General features: G+C 39.7%; 1 protein-coding gene across 2 annotated transcripts in view; it reads left to right on the plus strand.

The window, feature by feature from the left end:
• Window positions 1-415: 415 nt before the first annotated feature.
• Window positions 416-24843, plus strand: part of KITLG (KIT ligand) — a 54080-nt gene continuing 29652 nt past the window's right edge. For both annotated transcript variants that reach the window (XM_075080686.1, XM_075080687.1), the window contains exon 1: window positions 416-686. In XM_075080686.1, the coding sequence (XP_074936787.1) occupies window positions 672-686 (15 nt within the window). In that variant the 5' untranslated portion in view covers window positions 416-671. The remainder of the gene's footprint in view (window positions 687-24843) is intronic.

Here is a 24843-nt window from a genome sequence, read left to right on the forward strand (position 1 = left end):
CGCCCCGCCCCTGGAGTCGGCTGGGGTCGCTCCTCCCGCTCACTGCCGAGACCCCTGGCATCGGGCGGGAGAAGCCCTCCGCCACCCTCAGCGCCGGGGGCCCGTACCGGGCGCCCCCCGACCCGCATCCGCCGCGGCTCCCCGCGGCCCCCCGCATCCGCCTGCCGCTCCCCCGCGGCGGCCAGCCCGCGGCCCCGCTTCCCTCCTGCACTGGGACGGGGCAGGCTCGCCTTGTTCCTGCCTCCAACTTCCCCTAAGTTTACTCGGGTTTCCCCCTCCCCGCGGGGTCTGCCTGGGCTCCCGGTCCTGCGGGAGGGAGGCAGGGAGGGAGCGAGGGAGGGAGGCAGGGAGGGAGTGAGGGAGGGGAAAGGCGTGTCTTGCCTGGGCTGCCGCTGCCGCCGCCGCTGCTGGAGGCAGATCGGAGATATAAAAGACCTGGCCGGGCGCCTGCCGTGGCTCCAGTCAGTGCGGGCGCTCAGGCTGCGGGGAGCGGGGCGCAGCGGGGCGCGCAGAGGGGCGGGGGACGCGGGGCAGGCGGAGGCAGCGCGGGGCTCGCCGTGGGCAACCCCAATGCGTGGACTATCCGCTGCTGCATTATGCTGGAGCTACAGTTCCGCTGAAGGGAGTTTGGACGCGGCCGGCTGGGCTGGACTGCAGCGCTGCCGTTCCTTATGAAGAAGGCACAAGTGAGTGAGGCCGGGCGGCGGGGGCGAGGAGCGAGGGGCGGCCGGACCCACCTGCCGGCCAGGGCTGGACGGCGGCTCCCCGGCGGGGCAGGTCCGCTGCGGGGCGGGGGGCTGCTGGGGCGGAGGGGGGGAGGCGCAGGTCGGGGGCAGTCGCCGAGCGGGGGGCTCACCTCCGTGAGGGTATTCCGCGGGGGGCGGTGGCTCCCGGGCGACCCGAGAGGTGAGCGGCGCCGGCGGCGGGAGCTGCTGCCGGTGATGAGAGATTTGGGGGAGCGGGGTTCGGGGAGATAGAAATTGCTGCCTGGTCTTGCCCTCGGCGCCCGCGACCCGCGGAAAAGTTGCAGCAAGGGGCCGGATCGGCGGCTGAGCCGTGGGAGGTCTCAGAAGGCGCTTGGAAAAATTGCCTTAATAAATCAGTTGCCTGCGTTACGCTGACGAGCCGAGTGCGAAAACATGAAATAATCGGAGGCAGCAGTGCCGTGGCCGCCGTGCTCAGTGGCTCCATTCAGCCGCTCCAGCCTGCGGGCCGGGGGAGTGTTGCGGGTAGCCCCCGGCATCCCGCCCCTCGCCCTCCCTTAGCCACCGCTGTGGCGGTCCCTGCCTCTATTTCGCCAAGTTCTGTAGCGATTGCAATCTCTGTGCTACGCATTTTTTAAAAGGAAGGATGGGGACAGACACGAGTGGAAAAATCATCTCGCAACAAGAAGCAGCTCAGGGGAACTCTAAAGAGAAAAAGTTTAAGCCTTGACTTTGCAAGGTGCCGGTACCCTCCATCCTGGCTGACCTCAGCGAGAGCCAGGGCTACTCAGAGCCGAGGCTGAGCTCTGAGAGGGAGCAATGCACACGCACACACCGCTGGTCCTGTGCTGGGGCTTTTGCCTTCCCCTCCACTGCTTGGGTAGAAGCGAGATACTTTTTGCCTTCCTCTATTTCTCGGCAATTGCTGGGTCGCCACGGCACCAGTAGCCTGAAGACGCTTCAGCGTACAGTCATTAGAAAAGACATAAAATATGTTTTTTTAAAAAAAGGGGGTGGGAGAGGGCAAAGGACCTGGCTGAAGTTTTTTGGGCAGTTAAATAGTTTTTCAAGAGATGACAGGAATTAGAAATACTCGCTTTCTGAAATAGTTAAATCTCAGCTGGCCAAAGCACTAGAGAATGTACCCATGCTTCAGGAGTTCTAACTTGGAGACTTAATTTTCATGATGCTGAAGTACAGTGAGGTTTTATCTTAAATGATCAGTTCTGTGTTCTAACAGCGTGTATCCATTGCTGTTATTCCCTTTAGATGACTAAAGATGCCTTGCACCTCACAGCTGTTGTTTCAGACCTTATATGCAAACTTGGTCAAATATGCTGAATAGATTATTAGTTGGGAAGGGTCTCTCAAAGTGTGAGAGCCACATTTATGTGTGCTTCGTTCTATGCATTCATTTAATATCAAGGTGGATAGCAATAAAGTAATGAAATGTTATCCTAGCCCACAGAGGCATACATGTAGGGCTGTTTCTTCAGAGAAGAAAAAACTGTTCAGCAAACAAATGAGGATTTATGAGTGCAAGCGGTCAAGTATTTTATTTCATATGAACTGTAAACTTCTAAAACCAACAGAGCACTTCACATGAGCTAGGCAGGAATAATCCCTCTCTCCCAATAAACTGGGAAAGACAGACAGTCTTGGCATTCAGGACCATATGGCTTGACTCAGGGGCTCATGAGCTGTAGCCTGTGGAACAGCTTCTTGTCATGGTGGTGAAGCATCTGTCAGCCTTCAAGCAGTTATGCTTCCTGATTTTTGGAGACAGTGACAGACTCTTAGCTCTCCAAAGGATTGTTTCCTTCATTTTAAGGATTAGCAAACAAATGTGATACCAAACCATTAATAATTCTGAGGGGATCAGAGCAGGAGATAGTTCGAGAAAGGCTTTCCACTAAAACTGTGAAGACTTTTGTGCAAAGAGAGTAAATGAAGTGGATACAAGAAGGAGAAATTAAGGACATTGGGGGACTCAGCACATTAAAGTAAATTTTAATCTTTATGCTCTCCTGTGGCTACTTTTGCCATTGTCTAGACTGGTAACTGGCATAGTAGAAAGAACAGGATTGGGAAGCCAGGAAAGAAGTTAACGTTTCTTATAATAAACTATTCTGCAATAGACGTAGTACAGAAAGTGAGAATCACTACGTCACGGAGCCCTGAAAACACTTAGTAATACCTGGATAGTTGCTAAAATAAATCAGGGATTTTGATGTTTGAGGTAATGTTACACAGGGATAATATATAACTAGTGCAGCTGAAGGAGTAGCTGCATCACATGTCAGTGCAATGAAAGTGCTGAAAGAGAAGAGTCGTGCTGAATGCTAGACTGGAAGTGAGCAGGCTGGCCAGTTTATTTAAATCAGTCTTAAACTGAGAAACCACAAGAACTGCAGAAGCATGTTCCCCAACACTGTCAGTCCTAGAAGGATTGCTTCTGAAACTATACAGTTTGATAAATATATAACATACCAACACCTCCTGGATATTTTTGTTAAGTAATGATGCCTGTAAAAATGTGATTAAACATTTAGGATCCAGGCATACAAATCCTTTTTCAATGGGATTATTTCCATGAATTAATCTTATTGAAGGATTACTTGTATGAGAGGATTTGTATACTTAGTAATTAAAACTATTATCAGGAGTGAGTTTATGTCATTTTGCATGCTAATATTACAACAAATATCACGATTGTCTGGACAGCCTTTTACATTTTGAATAAAACAGGATGAGTGCTGCTAGTGTGATACAATCTTGCAAAAACATATAGCAGATTTCTGATGTGCTTGTTCTTTGATTTTAAGACAATCTAAATAGGATTAAGTTATGAAGAAATATGCTGCAAGGAGTGGTCCACCCAGAGGGCTAGCTCAGAAGGCTGCTGATGTTAGGGCACCACAGATAATTGGTTCAGGTGCCTGATCTTCAGCAGTGGGTTAGATGCACAACGTCTCAGAAACCTTAGTCTTAGATCTGAGGGTCTTAGATCTGAGCTCAGCTTTTTACTTCTGAACATGTGCATTATTGCTGGTAGTTAAATGACCTTTTTAGGTTGTCCTATCTGTAGTATGTTTGTGTCACTGAAGTGGGAGCCTCTGTAGAAATTATTATGGAATAGTAGCTGGGAAAGAAGTAGTACACAAATTGCCTGCTCCAGTCTCATATTAGCAGGCTAAATCAGAAACACAAGGCAGATATCTGATACCTAGGTGCGAGCTTGCAGAGTCATTAGTTTAGGGGAAATAGTGAGCTCTGATCTCCAATCTTTCTTGCTCATTCTGCAAAAAAATTAACACTGGGCACTGGAAGACATCTGGAGCTCACAGTAGGTATAGATCTGCTGCTCATCAGCTAGAAAAAGAGAACGTGGTGGAGCCAGAAAGATGTTGTGCTGTTCACAGTGAGTAATGGACTAAGGTCCTTTCCCTTTTCCCCTGGTTTTGACTCTGCTTAGGGGAGGCGAGTTTGCGAGTACTGCAGCTGGAAAGAACATCCTGGAATAAAGCGTCACATGGAGAATAAACAGCAGATGACCTGGAAGACTCCAGGGCGGGGGAGCATTTTGTAAAGTGCATTTAGTGATATTCTTTTTTTATTATTTTTTTTCCTTCGCCTGCTTCTATCGTGCGCCTGTGAATTTTTATCTCCATGAACTATGTGGCACTTGGCTTTGTAGTTTAAACTGAGGCCGCTAACCCAGTCTGCTTCTGACCCAGTTCTGCCGTCGCACTGAAATCTAGTTTCTCCTTTTGTGTGCTGCATGTCAGTTTTTCAGGTACAGTTCTGCAAGCTGACAGTGCCATTCTCCAAGTTTTGTTATGTGACTTAATGGTATGCTGGCTCATGTAATCGCCATATTGTACGAAAGTTAAGAGTTGGCAAGATGCAGTTGGCTTCGGGTGGGCAATGCTCAGTATGCAGTATGTAAACATAACACCCATTTATTTGAAGGAAGGCAGGAAAAATCTTCCTACGCAATTCCATTTGAGTGGTGTGGGAGCTGACAGATGAAAACGAAAGCGTTTGTTCTCACCCCAGTCTTTGGTAAGCCAAACCTGAGGTTAGTCAACCTTTTAAACTCACTGCAGATCTGCTCGGGTTTTTTTTTTTTTTGTTTTGGTTTGGTTTTTTTTCCCTCCTGTGCATTTGTGGGAAAAAGGAGATGGACGAATGTAAGGTGAGTGGAGGGGGTAGTGGTTCTCTTTATTGTTGTTGATGGCCTGTGTTTGGATTGTGTACTGAGTCATACGTAAACCTGCAAAATGGACATTTGTAAATATTGCTGATGCTGAAGTAACTGGCTGCAGGGAGCATGTAAAATATAGATTTCTTTGCTGGGTGCTTTTAGTTATTGACAAATGTAAATAGTATCAGACATTTGTTCGTATGAGAATGAAAATTGGAAATACAGTTACAAGCAGAGAAAATAAAAATAGTGTTATTTTATTTGATTAAAGCTGGTAGCATGCATAATATCTGAGGTCAATGAAAGCAGATACACTAATGAAGATGTAATTCTACTCTATGTCTAAGTAAAAGTCCGTTTAGGAGTTCAGATTAATGAACACTGGATCACAATAACGTAGGAAATAAATTATCCTCTAATTTCCTATTGTTATCTAATAATCACTGGGTGAATGATTGGTTGTTGTTTCTGTTTAAACAATGTTTAAATTAGACAAGGTAGATGCATGCAATAACCATTTCAAATCTGATTAGGAATTTTCTGCTTTATACATATTTTTGAGTTGTCGTTGCTGCATGGAGCAGACTGAAGTTTAGGTGCACAGCAAAAATAACATCAGGTCTAAGATGTCACTGCAGGTGTTGCCTGAAGGAGACCCTTGTGGTACTCACTGCTCTGGAGCCATGCTTTGGAGCACACTGTTTTGCAAAGTGGGAAAGTCCTGAGCCTCCCGCTATCCTATCACCACTTGAACCAGTGCTGAAAGTGAGACCAGGTGGTGCAGGCTGGGGTGGCTGAGTGCAGGCTCCTTCCTGCAGAGGCAATAGCACTTGCTGACAGTGGTCAGGGCTCCTGGAAGGCTCTCTCAGGCAGGTCTGCTGCAGACCCACCTTTCAGATACCTGCTAGACCCAAACCTTCACTGCTGTTAGAGAGCACTTACAAGCATGTAGGAACTGCAGCATTTGGTTATTTTTCTTTTTTCTTCATTTTTGCTGCAAAACCTACTAGATGGAAAAGATCAGGTTCAGGAATGACCCTCAAGGTCATATTTAGCCCACGCCTCAAGAGCTACCTCTTCTCCCATCTGTGATTTGGTGCCTGTTTATAACAGTCATTCACATGGTATTTCTTACTGTTCTGGTGAAGAGTTTCTAGGCATGAGGCTGGGTATCTTGGTACTCCTCCACCTTCACTGGCTTCTCACTGATTTTGGGCAGCAGAGCTGGGAAGTCAGAGAGGGGTGTGTACTGGCAGCCTTCAGGCTGGGGCAGAGGTGGGTTGCACACCTCAGCTCAGACTGATGTCCTGCAAAGCCTGCAGGTTTAGGCTGGGCTGTCACAAGAGGATGAGTGTATGGTCTACAGAGATTACCTCTGGGTTTGCGAACAACCTTGATTCAGTCCAGACAGAAAAAGGCTAATCTAAAGGAATCTCCCTTAGCATACTCACTGGAGTGAGAGAGGCACAGGTTCACATCTTTTTTTTGGGTAGGAACTTAGGTCTCCAGGAAGGGTCTAACCATCCAGTCTTTCTTGTTGAAGCTGTCCTACTTTGTATAAGTAATTATGCATTGTGCCAGAAGGAAGAAAAGAAAAATAAAATCAAATCCAGACTCTGAATCTGAAGTGTAACTTCAGTGTTGCTGCAAATCTGAACTGAGTCTACGCAAATTAAGATTTTAATGCCCTTGAGTTAAATCGTACTTTAAGACCAAATAAACTGAGCTGCTAGGTTTATTTGTTCAGTCTTGAGGGTGGCTGACACATGAACTAGGAATGTAGGGGGGACTGTATTTCAGGCCACAGGTCCAAATTCACAGATTGTGAATCATGTCAACCTCTGAAGCTCCAATCAGAAGGATTTAGGCATCTGCAATTCAGAGTCTGAAAACATCAGTCTGCCAGTCCTATCTGTTCGTGTAGCTTGGTATTTCCAAGCGTAGCCATCCCATGTGACGGAACCCGGCTTCAACACAATCACATTAACCGTCTCACTGACGGTAAACCCTCATCCAGTGTCTTATTCAGCCGGTCTTCTGCCTTTCATTTGTTCTGCTGCTAACAGCTCCAGGGACATCAGTTTGCTGACAACTGAGACCAAGGAAAAGTGTAGTCCAGTTCACTCTACCATCTCTTTTTTAGAAGTACCTTAAGAAGTTTTTAGAAGCACCCTAAATATAGCTTTAGGAATACATTATGTATATGCAGTCTATGCAGTGTGATACCACCTACATTCTGCATTTGCTTTGGTTGGCCTCTCTCTACTTGATGTAGGCAGGATCACTTGTACTGTCAGCCTTCCAGTGTCTTTCCTCCTAATTGAACGACACTGTTTTTTTTCTTTTTTTTTCCTTCCAAGTAATGAAAGTTGGGAAGAAATACAAATATCTCACCCCATTGAACCAGCGGTCACATACATACAGAGGAACACACACTATGCAAAACCAGCGGTTCATGTCCAGTATTCTTTAATTAGATGCCAACCTCTGTGTAGAAACTTCTGTGCAGTGAAGGTCCTAAGTGTGGTGTACAAGTTTGCCTGAGAGGTTTGAAAATCTGTATGTAATGTGGGCACAGCTGAGCCCTGGGAATGTCAAATTTCAGCCTAGAATAACACATGTGCAGAAGTACCTGCCAACGGTGTATTTCCTTTACAGTAGAGGCATAATCTCTGTGTGAATTCACCCCATGCTTTATCATGAAGGAAGTAAGGCAGAGGAAAGTACAATAGAACATCCTCAGAATAAAGGTGTATCTGAGTCCTGTACAGGATAATCTTAAGCCCTTCTTGTCAACTGGATCTATAGCTCTTTCTTCATGTGTACTTGTTCTTTATTGTGAAACTCAGAATTCTGTGACAGGTAAAGTTAATTCCTCATTTTTTTTGGAGGAAGGATAATAATAATGCTCAATCATTTGTTTGTAAAGAGTTTTATGATGATATGTGATAGGTATATACATTTCATCTTAATTTGAAAGTATAAGGAAAAAATAAAGTTTTCCTTGCTACCTTGTGATTGCTTGGTAGCAGCAGACCAATATATGATTCTATTTATGTTTGCAGTATGATACGTCACTGCTGGATGGATTTTTTGGTCTGTTTAGTAACACATGACCTCTAATTACTTTTGGAAAAAAGTCATTCTGGCAATGTAAGTCAAGTTGTAAAACTAAATTGTGCGTGTCCTGACAATCTATTTCTGTTTAGAACAGAAAACGAACTACATGAATCATACAGCAACTCTTTTTGTAAGAGCTGCTCCTGGACAAAAGAATGAACTTAATGTCTACAGCACATGCTGAAAACTCAGAGTAATACACTGATGTACAAGGTTAATTATTTTGAAGTGTAATTTTGGACAGTGCCTGTAAATGTGGAGGTTTTAAAGTGTGTGGGGAAGTTTGTTCCTCCATTTCATGTTGACCCAATATTTCCTTTCTGTTTATGGAGATTTCATAATTCTATAAAATGGGAGTAGGATATCAAGGTGCCAACTTTTGTGGTCTACCTGAAGTAATGGACTGAAGTAAGGCAATAAGGAGTCAGGCATGACACATTTAAATTAATAATATGCTGCATATATGCAAAATAATTCATTAAACAAAAAGAAGTGCTTGGAAATTTAGGGAGGTTGAAATTTAAACATGCAAATGGTTTACTCTAAAGAAGACATAATCCTCCTAATTTCCAGCCTCCACTTGCTTGTTATTCAGTGAACTCAGCAAAATTTATCATTTGCATTCAATGGCAAGCAGACAATATTATGCATTATGTCTTTAAACTGATATAGATGTGAATGTTGGTTCTTCTTGAGATTTGTTTTTCTTTTACCACTTTGAAGCATGCAGGAATAGGAACATTAGTCAGCCAAATGAATTTAGGAAGCTTGTATAACACTGCTTGGCACCCTCTTTCGTTTGGATCAAAAAATATGTTCCTGAATAAACAGAGCTTTTTGGTGTTTTTTTTTTTTTTAAAGGAGAAAAAAAGATATATCTCCAATATTCGTAATTGCTGTCTTTTTCAAATTACTGTGTTTCTGCAACATGTGGATTGCATTTCTATTATAATAGCAGAAACTATCAGCGCTGTATCTGACACCAGTGTAATGGTTCTGATGGGTATTGTGGTCTTTATTTTCAAGGAAATATGAACCTAATTTATAAACTGTAAATTTAAATACTGTCACTGAAGCTGCTTTGATCTTCTATAATATAATCCCTGGCAAAGAATGTGCCCTAGATTTGCCATGCATTCTCTAAATCCACATCCCTTAAAAATTCTCGCCATAATTATAGTCTGTTCCAAATTGTTTTGATAAATTTCTTCAGTATTTGTTCCTTTAATAGTGTAAAGCTGGGTAGTGAAAACCCTCTTTTCAGGCTACTAAATCCAGTGAAAATCATGCTATTTTTAAAAATTAGACTCCATTCCTAAGTATGGTGGTGTTCATAATCCCCCATCAATTTTCTTCTGCCATGGATGGGGGAAGATTTTGTTCCCCACCATGTCTGTGACCAAAATTTCTGGATTTTCTTTTCTATCATCAAATATCAAGCCCACATCTCAAAATGATTGTTCATCCTTCAAGTTTTTCTCTATCTTCTCCTTATTCAGACAGAAAACTAATAGTGCTACCCTCATTTTTTTTTGTGCACCTTTTCCTGGCCTCTGCTGTGTTTAAGTCAGCATGCTCACCTCTGACAATAAAACTTCAGCACTTTTGGCATCCAAAATACTGCAGGAGTCTCTGTCACCATCCTGTTTCCTTCCACACAATCTAAGATTCATCTTTGTGGAATGTTTTCTGCAATTTTTGTAGTAGTCTGTCCAGCGGCCATTTTTATTTCCCACAATCTTTTTAAGGCCCACTTAAATTTTAATGCTCTGAATAACCTGTTTTTACTGTATTTTGTCTGGTCTGTAAAAAGTAAGCATTTCAGGATTAGAATGAATCCACTGTTCTGTGGAATATGTTGTTTATTTATATGATGACACACATAGCTATTAATACAGTTATGAAGAGCCCTCTGAAATATTGGTCTGCCATTTCTAAAGTGACAATATGTTTTCCTGCATAACTTCAGTAATTTTCTTAATATATTAAGAAAATCCTTGGGGATTTTTTTTCCGTTTTGAAGAGTCAGATACTTATTGAGACCAAAGGGAATCCTCTTAGAAGTAATCGTTATTGCTTTCTCCTGTATATCTCAGCTTTGTTACCTAACCATGTTAGAAAAATCAAATTCGGTGTTTTCATTTGGCCTTTAAAGAATGTTTTAGGCCAGATTTTTTTAAATCAACTGGAGTGAATTTCCTGCCTTTCTTCTCTTTCTCCTCAGCACATTTTAGAAAAATCTCTTCTTACACACAGGTTTTAGGGATCAACTGGATGTTTGCCAGTAATAGATTGTCTACAGTAGTTTAGGTTATTTCCTATTGAAACAGAACGTTGTTGTCAATTACAAATGGTCTGAGACATATGTGAAGTCATCTGATTTTAGCCTACTGGTTTATTTCTGTTGAGACAATTCCCTCTTGCTTTGCCTCCAACAACATCATTTCAGTTACTGTTGAATTTGTACCTGTTTAAAGTGCTAATTGTCAAATGATGATGTGCTTTTTGGCTTTATTCACTATGATAGATTCATGTTCTTAACATACACACTCCATTACTTCTTTCAGAGCAAATGGCACAATTCCTACAAAACTGGGAAGAATTTTTTTCCTATACAAGTTGACAAGTATCACTTAAGTAAAACTGCATCACTTATGCAAATACCTAACGTCTTACTGGAATTTTAGAGTGTAGACATTGAAAAGTATATACTCTGAGAAGATTTGCAATAATCTTCTCAACAATGGAATATATTTTCATTGAGACTAATTATGGAAGCCAAAGAAATTTCATGATAGGCCAGGCAACGTAATGTGTCCTCCTTAAGAAGAGCAATCCTAGGGAAGTTGTGAGAACTAGGTGTATAAATCATCTAAGAAATCATATTATGTTGTGTCACTATTTGCATTAGTTTCTCTATCAGCATATCTGTAACAAGGGTGGTGTTGAACATGTATCAGAAGAATTGTTTCACTGCTGACAATGGTGGTTCTTTCTAATTCACACGAATATGTTTCACCAAACATAAAGCTCTACAGGAAGTAAATGCACTGCACACAATTTAGAACTGCATTTTTAATAAGTAACCCCTGTGAGAACCATCAGTAAATTTAAGATAAAATAGCTGCTTTTCCAAAGGGTTGCATTCTGCTGCATTGTTGCTAATGTTGTGAGGATACCTAACATTTCTTATCAGTTATTTACTGAATCCAAAGCACAGTATTACTGGTGTCTTTAGAATTATATTTTATAAGCACCTGTGTTTAATAGGTTTCTCTGAAGTTGTACAGCCTTAGGGAACTTATTTCTCAGATTATTTTTCTTCCAGTTGTATCTGCATCTCCATACTCATACCGAGCCACAAACTGACTGACAGCTTCTTCTTTCAGTATGTTTACCCAGCAATTTCTGCAATTTTTAAGGAAAGCTGCAAGTGGTGCTTCAGGTTTAAGTTTAGATATTTACAGTTCTCTCTAGTTAGCATAACTCAAGCAAAAGCGTTGAGGCAGCATTTGAATGACATTCATATTAATTCTGTGGTCACAATTCTGTGACAATGATGTTAGCTGGGATATATCCTGTGTCTCCTTGCTCTAAGCTGAGAGCACTTGCATGTTAATATGTATCATGGGAATGTTCCTCTTCTTCCTGGAAATACAGAGGAACCACTGAAGTACTAGAATCACTTTGATGGAGTTTGTAGTTGTTAGCCTATACAAATCCCAGTCAAAACCAAAACCAAACAAAATATCAAAACAACAAACCTAAACCCTCCCACAAACCACCAGGATATTAGAATTACAGTTTGTGTGGACAGGTCTAAAGTTCGGGGCAGGATAATTATAACTTGGGTTAACTTTACAGTAAAGTCAAAGTGTTCACAAGTTGGTAAAAATAGGTGATCGTGTTGTTTCCTTCATTCTGTTAAATATATAGTAACTCTTAACACATTAACTCTTAATTCTTGTCTTTAGAATTAATGAATATGTCCAGACTTTAAAAAAGAATTTTTCTTAACAGCTTGCCTCTATTATTATGTTGTCAGCAGATCTTGCTGTATTTAAATCAGTCACTAGAAGGAAGGTGGGAACTCTGTATTAATAGAGCTCAATGAAAGGAATAGAAAAGCCCAGCTCCTGTAGAAGATATGCTTGCAGTGTACTAAAATTCTTTGTGTTTCAAAATGGATGAATAAAGAGAAAGCATTGAAATAACTTACTTAGATTAAAAAAAAAAAAGTCTAAGAACAGAACTAAGTGGCCTTGTATTGTATCTCTCTTATCATAACAGTTTGAGGGAAAAAATTAGGGACAGAAAGCAAAGTGTAGGACTAAGTCATTAATTTGTAACATGGCAAAAACCTAAGGCATAATGTTCTCTAATTGTCAGCAACCTCATATAGTTCAATCTGGTAAGAGGGTTCACAGATTGATGACAACATGTGCAAGCTACATAAATTACTCAGGTTAATTGAAATTAAAAGAGATTCTGAGGAACTTTGTAAAGGTTTAGAGAAGATAGGAGAACAGATGGCGTGATGGCAAGCGGAGTTCGTGGGGTGGAAGAGCAAGGGGGATGCATTTTGGAAGGCAAGTTTTGAACTAACTGTAACCACATTAATAACAGCACTATTCATTAGTTATAAAAACTACTTACAAGCTCTTTTTTACTGTTCTTGTAGCAATACTTGGTCAGGAAAAATGGATGAAAAATCCCTGTATTGCACCCATAGTAGAACAAATCAACCAATGTATTGGGATGCAGTAGGAGCTGAAAGAGAAACATAAAAACTGTAATGCTTCTATGAAGGTGATAGTCAGCCATCTTGACAAAAGTCCTGGTTACCCCATCAGAAAAAAACAATATAAGAGATATAGTGGTCCTAAAATAGGTAAAAGTGTTATATGGAAACAGTGTATGTATGAAGGGGGGCTGAAAGCTGAGGGCAAGAAACTACTGAGTAATGTTGCAAGAAGTAGTAGAGAGAATGATTACTGGACATAATTGATCTTTTCTTGGTACAAAAGCAAAGAAACATTTAACACAATTGAAAGTCAGAAGGTGCTAAAACAGGCAATGCTACCTTCACACAGAGTTACCAGTCTGGAAAGCTTTTTGACACTAGATATAATATGCCTTGAAATGCAGCTTGATAAATGTCAGAGTGAGCCCAAGAGGCCACTTCCACCCAAAGGGTTGGTCGTAGTCTTATCCTTGCACATCTCTCCTCCTTCCCCACTCATTCCTCAGGGATTAGTTTTCAGTCTCTGAGCTGAATTGGCTAGTCACTGTCTGTGAATTTACTGACTTGCGGAGGGGTCGGGTAAATGTCAGAGGGAGGGAAGCTGCAGAGAAGGAGATGCTGAGAGCTGTTAGATTGCTTCAGACTGTCTCATTAACCTCGACTGAAGAAAAAAGGATTATACACTTAAGTAGGTAAAAAGCCATGGTTACTTTAGTTTACACTCTGAGCATGAAAGGTTGCTTATCTTTTAATTCAAGCAATTAAGAATAAATTTTCACATAGGCAATATATTCTGTAAGTGTGAATGATCAGGTTTCTTCAGTTTCCTGTGGCTACCAGACTGATCCTGTACTGATCTGACACTTCTTATTTTGCAAATCTTCATTGCCTTAATTGCACAAGTCAGATTTGGCCTAATTATAAACTTAGTTTCATATACAACCATCTGCCAAAATTACCATCTGTAACAATTCAGCCTTTAGTTTTGAGAAAAGGAAAATCCTTTGAAATGTATTGTAGCTAAGCTCCAATTACATGTGAAAGTAATGACAGCTGAGACATACTGAAAGATCTTTCTTTTAGCGCATGAGTATGAACGGTTAGAACTCTCAAAACTTTATGCAATGCTGACGTGTTGCATAGCCCTAGCCATTGAGTTTCCATGGACCATCCCTTAAAGGTACTCTTGTCTAATACTTCAGTACCAACAGGAAAAGGCACTTAAAAGTATGTCCTCCCTTTTAGGATGCATAGGAATTCAAAGTATATTTGAGTTTCTGATGCAATAATGCAGTCACTGGCTTTTTATGTTATAGGAAGCATTTTGATCATTCCCATCCCATCTCATTTTTGCCATCTTCAACTTATATTGTCCTGGAACAACCTTATATATTGCTTCATGTTCCTAAAATGACCATTCTGGCAATTTGCTTTCTTTGAAAAAAAAAAAATGCATACATAATTTCAGAAAGATCTTTTAAAATTAACCATGGCATGATGCATTTCAGTAAATTGTGGAAAATAAATCGATGTTCATTTACTGTGGTAAAAAGATGTGCAGTTGGAATACTAATCACTTAAGTATTTTTGACATACAGAAATGTTTTCGATTTAGATCGAAAAATTAAAAAGAAATACTTGATTTGTAGTTAGTAATATACCAACTTAATTGCTTTAAGAGAAGTTCTAATGTATTTGTAATTCCAGCTTGCTGAAGTAAATGGCTTATTGCCTGCCCAGTGCTTATATTGTCTTGCAAGCACACTTAAATGTTTTGAAGATTAGTTTCTAATTTGGTGTGTCAGTTACCTGATTTGTCTGCAGTCCCACAAGCTGTAACTTCAAGGCATTTGAGATTAATCTCATCTATCAGTCTACCACTTCAGATAAATACTCTTTTCACAAAAAATATAGATTTGTTCTTAATGTCCTTAGATTTTAATAACAGTGTAAATGTAAGATTGCATCATTCTTTCACAGATCATTACCTTAAAGCTAAATTGTTCAATTGTGCTTTGAGTATGTATAGGAAAACATCCAATTCAGTTTATGTAGGAAATAAAATGCTGTCTAAGAGCTTAGAGCACTTTTTGGAAGTAAAATTACTTACTGCATATCTTTTCTAAATTAGTGAGAAAATTGTGTTGAAATCAGGATCTGGAAAAAGTTAGGGTTTTTTTCCAGTAAGAAAATGATTTAAAACTGTTTTTGTTTTACTGTGTGTTATTTGGAAACAGCTGAGATACACTTCCATGATTCTCACAAACATTTCTTGGCGTGCTACTAGGACATACAGCTCAGCTTGTCAGGTGCAGTGATAAGAAATACAAAATCAAGATCTACTGAAATAGGTCTAGGAAGACTGTAAGCCTAGCAATGTTGCTTCTGAGGGGCTCAATGAAACTTCATTTGAGTATTGACAAATGTGGAGTCATACACTCCAAGTTTTTCAATGGTAAGTTTTAAATTTATGCATTTCCCAGAGTAATATTGCGACAGACCTTCTGGTTAGCTAACTACTGTAACAAGAAAGGCTATGTAAACGAACAAAGAACAATAGGATTTTTACTGTGACAAGTAAATTCAACATGCTCAAAGTCCTCAGAGTTTTTGTGCATCTCCTGATAAAGGAAGTTGAAAACTTAGCACCAAAGCCAGGAGATGTATGTTTCATTTTTCACTTTTGGTTTTTTCAATATGCTGGCTTTTAAACAGCTTGCCGCTAGGTGCTTTTAATCTTTTCCCCTGAAAAATTCTCTTTCAGAAAGCTCCTGCAGTTTTTGTAAAAATTTACTATAGTTTATTGTTAAAATGTCTGCAGTGGCTGTTTATGGGCCCAGAATCCGACCTTGTTGCCTGACAGCATGTGTTTTGTTGGAAACAGAACATGGTATTGAAAGGGTTATCTGTTTGTTTTAAAACTCAAACAGTTTCTAACAAAATAGGCACTGTTATGTTAAATTTTCCTCTGTATATTCACTTATGGCACATACTAGATCTTCTATTGCCTTAGCATAGGGTTTTGTACTCAAGATGCTTGTAAATACTGCCTTAAATCTGTAAAGCTATGTTTCTCAATCATGAACAGTATCCAGACACATCATTAATAGACATTATGTCCAATAGCATAAATTTCTTGATGAAATGAAAAATAGTGAGAAGGAGCAGAAACTCAAGCTTCAACTATGGAAGACCATGACCTGTGTCTGTTTCTACAGCTGAGTTGTGTAATGGCACTCTTTCGTCCTATGGTAGAGCAGTGCGTGAATACTTTTCAATCCTGTTACATACTCCAAGGTAACCACTTAGGTTTAGAATAGCACTTATAAAAGTATCTTCTGAATTCTGAAAGAATGAGTAACAGCTTTTATTACTTACGTTCAAAATTTTAAGTGGCACTACTGGTGAGGGAAAGAAACCTAAAATATCCCTTAAGCATTTCCCAAAAGATCCAAGATCTAAAGCAGCTGAAAAGCAGGATGACCTTTCATCAATGTTGTAGTTGGTGTTGAAAACTTTGACCACAGGCTTGGCTAAATACCTCACTGGTTTGGGCTTTTTTAATCTCTTCAAAATACAAGATCACTTTCCTCACCAACATTTTACAGGAGAAAAATACATGTTACATCATAATTAGAAAAGTTAACAGCTAAGGTTCTGGGGGATCAAAGTGAAAACTTCTCAGTTCTAGTGCATTGAGATTTTCTGTTCCAAGCCTTTTTAAATTGATGCAGGTGTTACTGTTGTGAATATATCCAAAGACAACAGCTTTTGTGTGTGTAAATTGGGAATACCTTTTAGGTTGGCTATTTATCAATGGGAGAAACTGCTCTGACTAATGAGGATCTATTTCTTTTAGAAGTTACATGACTTAAAGTGTTGATTTTAAGTTGTTCACTCCTCTTCACTTCAGAAGCAACCGCCTGGCTGGATACTGCATCCATTGTAACAGCTGCAACAATGCTCAGTAAGAGGTAGGGTAATCCTCTATTTGCTGGAGAGAAGAGCCTGTGGAACTAAGATACTATAGAAAGTAAATAAATACAATTTGTAATCTGAGAGGAGGTGACAGGAGGGGAATGCTTTGTTTATTTTCCATGAATTTTGTGGGGTTTTATATTGCTTTTATGTCATGGACACCAGAAGTCAAATGGGCTTTTGAATTAGGCATAACAAAGACTCGGAAGTAAGATCGATCTTTCTAAATACATCAAGAGAAGAAACCAGAAAGGTGGGAGTATAACTACATAAGCAAAGGAGCAGTGTTGCCATGAGAACACATTGATATAAACTGCTATCTGTATACTTAAACTAGACAGTACAAGAAGGCTTTTAACCATCAGAACAGTGAAGATCTGGAACAATTTCCCAAGATTACCTCAAATATAGTGTTCAGTTTTGTGCCCCTCGCTACAAGAAGAACACTGAAGTGCTGAAGCATGTCCAAAGAAGAGCAACAAAGCTGGTGAAGGGTCTAGAGAACAAGTCCTATGAGGAGTGACTGAGGGAACTGGGGCTAAATAAGCCTGGGGAAAAGGAGGCTGAGGGGAGACCTTATCACTTTCTACAACAAATTGAAAGGAGGTTGTAGCCAGGTGGATGTCGATCCCTCTTCCCAGGTAAAAAATGATAGAACAAGAGGAAATGGCCTCAAGTTGCACCAGGGGAGGTTTAGATTGGATTTGGAAAAAATTCCCCACTGAAAGGGTTATAAAACAATGGAACAGGCTACCCAGAGACATGGCTGAGTCACCATCCCTTGACGTATTTAAAAGACATGTAGACACAATGCTTAGGGACATAGTTTAGCGGTGGACTTATCAGTGCTAGGTTAACAGTTGGACTTGATCTTAAGGGTCTTTTCCAACCTAAATGACTCTATGATTCTATGATTATTCCTTCCACTCCCACTTTACTCCTCCAGTCTTTCTATTTGGTTTTATCCAGTTCTACTACAAATATAAGCTGTAGGTGGCATCAAAGGAGTGGGGTATAACAGAACTGTTATGTGGAGCCTGCCTATCCCAAAAGTTACCTGAAGCCCACATCTGATACCTACCATTGAGTGGGGCAAATAAAATCAGTCAAGAGATTTGTGCTCCAGCAATACCAGTTTTTTGATTGCCTCTTGAGGAGGACTGCCTAGACCTGTCCCGATGTGTTGGAATTCAGGTTACTGATATCATTTGCCATAGTAGCAGGTGATGCTAGAGATTTTCTGGATGGACTGCAGAGCACCACACTTGCCTGATGATTGTGAGATCTTCACAATGGCAGAGGGACAGAGGAAGGCTGCTGGAGCTCAATCCCGTGATCTTCATGATGCAAACCATATAATTTATGCAACCTCTGTTTCTCACCTTATCCTGAGTGCTTTTGTAGACCACAAATGTAGACAGCAGCTGTAAAAAGTCAGGAAATTAATAACCTCACAATATATAGAACAGTACTGATGTGAAAAAATATCATCCTTCAGCGCTGTCAAGGCTTATGCTGGTGTTGGCATGTCAGAGAGATCCAAACAGTGTTCTTTAATCACATCTAAACTTGTAATTGTAAGGATGTTATTCAATTAAGGTAGGTGGATGAAACACACTTAATCTCAACTGTACTGGCATCTGGTTTTAGTCTGTGTTCAGCAATTATCCTTTTGTAATGAGGTCTCTCATATCAAGCAGGAGAGAGAAATTAGTTCTGAATTTATATCCCTATAAAGATACAGGGCCTATCAGGGATGTTTTCAAAGAAATTAAAAGTTCAGAAACAGAACAGTGTTTTTCTGGGGACATGTCATTGCTTTAAGACCAGGTTGACTAGTCTGTGATTTATATTTCAAGAATTATCCTCTGCTTATACAAGAAAGTATGAAAGGATTGAAAAGAAAAAAAGAAAGAGAAAAATAAAAACTGCCCAAAAATCTTTTAATTTTGTATAAGGATATTTGGTTCCTGATGTTCTCTTTCCACAGGCTCAATCATGAACTGAAAACTCTTCAGATATATAATACAATTTACTTTCTAGTGAAGTTTATGTGCATGAAAGAGTGAATGCACTTAACCTGTTTTACTTCATACTATGAATGAAATACTAGGGAGGACAGAGGCAATTTCATTATGTACATGAGTTTCATCATACAACAAGTATCAAAATAGCTGCTGTTTTCACTGTTCTTTATTTTTTTTTTAATTTGTCAGTGTAATAGTTCTCCCAACCCAAATTCCATGCACTTTGTAGCAGATATTAAGACTTAAAGATCCTGTACAGAATTCCTGTAACAACTCTTATTCCATTTCCTTTACTGATGCTTGAAGGTGTAGTATTAAAAAGGGTGGCTTTGTATACATTTTCATTATAATTCAAAAGAATATTCAAGGTAGTGGTTGTTTTTGCACAAACTTGGCAAACGACTAGACATCTGAAATAGATCTTTAGAAACAATCTTTAATTAAATATTTTACTTAAGAGAATGTCTTTTCATTCCCTGAGGAAGTCAAATCATCCACCTCCATACAGTATGAGAACGTTGTCCTCCCTGCCAAGATAATCTTGTATCTTACTTTGTCTTCCCCTTTCAGTTACTTAAAAATGCCTTCAGATTTATGCTAGAAACTCTTTCATAAGTTCCAAGGGGCGGGGGGAAGACAACTTCCTCTTTGGAGTTTGTGGGAGGTTTTGTTGAGTCAACTGAAGTCTGATCTTCTGCTTATTTCTATTTTGATTGTGTAGGTATTTTGGATCTCAGTGTGTCCATTAACAGAACAAGTAAATATTGGTCTTAGCACTCTGAAGGGGGATAGAAAAATGTAAAATTTCAGTTACAGTCCTGGATGATTGTAATGGAAATTTACAAGGAGGGAAAAAAGTATATCTTGCCAGTACATATGTCGTAAAAAGACTGTACTAAGTGCAGGACCTCTGAAAGTCCTCGTAATCTCTGATTATGACTTAACAGGAAGATTTCTTTCAAAATATATGGGGTTTTATTTTTAACCTTTCTTCCAACTGAAATGATTTTGTCCACAAAACTCATGGTTCTTTGTAGAACTAGGATGCCACCTGATGGATGATTATCAGTAAATATTTATTTAGACACTCTTAACACAATCTCCAGAGGCATATACAATCACCTGCCTCTTGGTAACTTCACTTCCCAGTGTTTGGGAACTAAATAAAACTGACTGTCATCCAGGACAGATTTAGGATGCCTGGAAACTGCCTGAATCCCTGATTGTCAAGTGAGATAAAAGAGTGGACAAAATTTATTATGGAACAGATAACATTTTTAAAGAGCCAAAGCCAACATTGATAGGACAGCCAAATATTTTACATTGATATCCTTACAGGGATGGAAAATAAATACATTAATTTACACATTAGAAACACTGGTTTATAGCTGTAATTGCAAAATACCTGGATTACATTGATTTGAAAGGCAAACTCTGTATCAGTTTACACTTTTTCTTGCTTATCATGTTCATTTTGGTTTCAGCTGAAACACACAAACCCAACACAGCAGGAGTTTGGTTGCACCTTCCAAAGCGCAACAGTAGTACATTGGCTGGAGCAGCCTGCTGCTTCTGTGTCTGTCAAGGAGAGCTGGAAGGGGTAGCAGATGATAGCAATTGGACTGAAGTTGCATGAAATGAAGTTGGCATATAGTCTAAGCAGCTTCCTAGTTTTCCCAGGATCGGATGGTGGGAAAGAATAGTGTGATTCATCATTTTCTCAGCACAGTAAGACCATGTATTTTAAATTTGTCTGTCTCAAGAAAAAAGATGTACATAACTTGGCAGAACTAGAGAATGGTTTCTCCTTCCAGCTGAAAAAGTAGTGAAGAACAAGTAGTTCTGCATTAGCATTTAACAGGTTTGAAACTGTTTTTTATCATTGACCTCAACAGAGTTATTTCTGATTCATTAACAGTGTATGTTAGAAGGGAGCAAGGTCTGTAGGCACCTGGATGCAGCAGTTGGCTTTTCCTTTGCACATGTTGCTAGTGGAGTCCAGCAAGTGCCACTTTAGCATTCTGCCGCCAAAGGGACATTTACCTGAAAAATCCTGTTCTTGTCAGTTGTCATTAGGCATCCCAGAAGTCCCTCACAGGAAAGCAAGTGAGTGTGCAAAGGTTAAGGGGAAGAGATTTTTCAGTTGGGAACATCATGGAAAGGCAAATACAGAATGTCACAAAAAGATTTAACTGTGAAAGCAGGTTGCCCATTGAACTCATTTGAATATGGGGGGCAATGGCACTTTTCCCTGCTTATGTTTGTAACAATAATTCATTAATTTCCTTCCCCTTTACCCCATGAAGTACCTTCGTAATATGTGTTTTGGATACTATGTGCAGAACTGGGTAGAAGAGTATTCTGAATTTTGTAAATAACTGAATACGTGTTCAAACATTTCATGCCTAAAGCACTCCAAAAGTTACTCTGAAAAAGAGTAACCAGCATTTCTGTAGTCTGTGTTTAGATCAGAATCCAAATAAATCACTTTGATACTCCCTGATGAATTTGGTTTACTTTTATCATTGTTCTCCCTATACACATCAATGTTAAAAAAAAAAAAAAAAAAAAAAGAATAGTATCAGTCACTAGAAAAGTATGCATCTGCTTTTTGTAATCATAACAAAGCATGTAGGGTGTGATCCAGAGATTTTTAGGTGTCTCACCCCAGCAGGGTGACTCACTGAGCTGGAGTTAGCCTCCATTTTGTTCAAAGGGCTGCCAAAGGGTTGTTCAAGAAAACTCACATGTTGACTGGGGAGCTTCCCAGAAGTTAGGGTGCCCAGATGGAGGAGCATGTGCGAGACGAGGACACACATAAACGTTCTGATGCCTGTGCAGCAAATGTCTTTTTTTTTCCTACATAATGGCTTGCCAGTGTAAAATGCATAAATGTTCTGAAAGATAAGGGTCAGGAATACCAGTGTACCCCCATTTTGCCCCTTCTGGCTAGGAAGCCATCATAGGTGGGAACGTGCCTCTGGTGGTGATTACGAGGTAGGTATCAGAGAAATATAGATATCTATGAGTTGGAATTACCTTGGTTAGAAGAAATTTAACCCAGGTCTGTCACTCGTTAGTGAGCACCTTAGCTGATAGGGTTTTATAGTTGGTTAGACTAGTGACAGTCTTTTCAAGGGCAATGATGGGCGTACATGGGACTTCATGTTTCAACTACATGTTATTCAGGGATCACACAGTGTTTCCTCCAACTACACTGAAGTAATCTCCAGGGTACCTGAGAGTGTGTAGGGACTTATCCAGTTCCAAATGTGCTTGCCAAAATACTACACTGCTTCCAGAACTGGGTGGTCATGGGTGAGTGACATTTTTACCACACCTAACTCACTCTTTTGGGGCTTGAGCATTTAGGCAGTATTTAGGCACAGATATTTAGAGTACTAAGTTAGCACTGTCATTTGCACAGGTGAAGGTATTGCTGAACACCATGAAAATGGATTGCATTCTGTAGAAACGCTCGTCTTTCACTTTAAGATTTTTCCACACTGACAGTGAATTTCTTAATTCATTAAAGACAATTATTCCATTACTTTATTTACCTCTGTCACAGCTAAATAACTAAATAGATTAGTAAACAGATGGAATAATTATTGTGCTTTTATGCTTCTGGATGCTTTGTGATCAAAACAAATAAAGGCAAGAAAGATCTTTTCTTGCTATCTTTCATTTTCCCTGAATCTTCTTACAAACGGCTTTCTAAGGCTGAAGTACGAACATTAAGTTAGCTGTCCATGACTGACCAACCAATGTTGGCTGTGGCAGAAGCTGACAAGTTGTGCCTCTGCAAAGCAGCATACAAACACTGCCTGAGGAGCCAATATTGAGAGATGTTCCTACCCCAGCATTAGCAAAAGTGAAAAATAAATTTAGGAAGCCTGGCCCAGGGTGAATATTGTTCCATGTTGTCAGCGAACCCTACTGCAGCCATGGCTTAGTTGTGGTTAATTGGATGATTTGCTCAAGAAACTGGACCAAAAAATTCCATGGCTAACATGATTTGAATGCAAGAAATTTTATAATGAATAACCCATTCATCTGTGTGGTTACTACATCTCCATGTGCTTAATGGTTTTTTGCATTTTATTATTTGTTTTTTTTTTTTTTTTTTAATTATTTCCCCCTACTTATGAATAGAATTGTTATCAGTATAAACTAGATATTTGGAAATGTCCAGACTTTCCAGTGTTTGGCTTATTTAGCAATGTGGTATTCCCCTTGCTGCTTTCTGCTTAAGGAATTAGCTGCACATTAACCAGCATGACTGAGTATCTTTGATAGCATGCTGTGAAAAAGATGCTAAAACATTCATTCAGCAGCCTTTGTCAACAATCCAGATCGTAAATGAAGAACATAAATGAAAAAGTTGTTGATATACAACTGAAAGTATGGTCTTCAACAAACTGGATCGGTAGCAAAGCCTCTAAAATGTTGCTAACTGAAATTATAGGTTGCGGCTTATAAGCAATAGTAAAAATCTTTTGCAGAATAATCAAACGTGCAACTCAAAATCTTTAATTAGAATTATCCTTTCCAGTCTAACCATTACTTCTTCCCTTTCACAAAAGCAACTTCAATATTCAGTATTCAAGAGATTTCAGAATATAAAAACAAATGAATAATTCTTGAGCCAAAAATAGGAAGAGACTCTTTGGTGTACAGGTCTGCCTCCTGTCTGCCATATATCTTCAATTTAATGCTGGTAGGTGATGTGTGATTAAATCCTGTGGCCAGCTTTGAAAATCCTATTTTAGCTTAGAAGTAATTATATATGGAAATCTGTTATGAGTAGTGTGTGGGTAACTTTCATTTATGCTTAGTAAAGTGTAAAACTGGAATCTCTATTTATAAAGCTGTTGTTTAAGCTTCCCTTTTGTTCTGTCCTTGATTTAATTCAGTCTATTCAAGTTTTGCTCAAACAGCAGGTTTGGTCATTAGTAAATAACACAAAAATGTCTTAGCTCTTTGATCTATACAGTCCTAACATACAATGTGCCTGTAGGCATGTGTAATATAAATATTTTGTAAGTACAAATAATTAAAAGATTTCAGATAATAGGCATGTTGAAACTAGCAGTATTTTGCCGATTTTCAGTTCCTGTTGGATGGCACAAGGAACAAATAAGCAAGAAAAACCTCAAATCATCTCAAAATTTACAAAGCGTTTGTTTTTAATAGCAGTTATAAAAATTATTATGCTTTTAAATCCCATTATTTACATAGGGAAAAGAAGTGTGTTCTTATTGATTTGCATAATTTTAAAATGTGTAGTGATTTTAAGGTTCATGTATGGGTTGTCTTTAGATCCAGAAGTATGAAAATTGGCAAGATGTATCAGAGTTCTGGTTTTATTTGGAGTGTGCTAATGCTTTCATTAATATTACTCAGTTGATCTGGCAAAAAAGTATTTCCAGTTAAAGAGTTTGGTTACTTTTTGATTATTAGACTGTTAGGTTAAACATTGTCTTGTGACAGCGACACAAGTCAATGAACAAATTTCATCCTCCTTTACATACTACTCAGTATTGAGGAACCTAGTCGGCAATTTCTGGCATGGACTCCATCTCCAACAAACAGCATTCAGGGACCTGAATGCTGGCGAGTATAACTGCTAGTGTACTGTTTAACTCTGAAGGTAGAACTACTCTTTTTTTTTGATTCTTGAAAGCAGTATAGTTAGTCCATTTTGGAGCTGGCTGTCATTAATTTCTTGCCTTTTTTTATAACAATTTTGATCCAAAAATCATAGCTGGGAAGTAGGCTGTTAACTTGAGGTCCCCTTTGGTTTCCTCTGTGATTCTGGAGCTTATGTAAGAAGAGAGATGTTTCTCTGACCACTTAAAGCTAGCTGTTAAACAACTTTGAGCTTTTACACATTGCAAGGAGCTCTCAAACGTTCTTTCAGAGACTAACAGCATCGCTGTCACTGCTGCGTACAAAAGACAGAAGCAGAGGTACAAGCACACCAAGGTTGGCCAAATTACTCCAGAGGAGGAAAGTCAGCAGAACCAGGTTCCCACATTCCAGGTCTCACTACAGTTTCAC

The sequence above is a fragment of the Phalacrocorax aristotelis genome, chromosome 1, assembly GCF_949628215.1.
Source record: "Phalacrocorax aristotelis chromosome 1, bGulAri2.1, whole genome shotgun sequence".
NCBI classification, from domain to species: domain Eukaryota; kingdom Metazoa; phylum Chordata; class Aves; order Suliformes; family Phalacrocoracidae; genus Phalacrocorax; species Phalacrocorax aristotelis.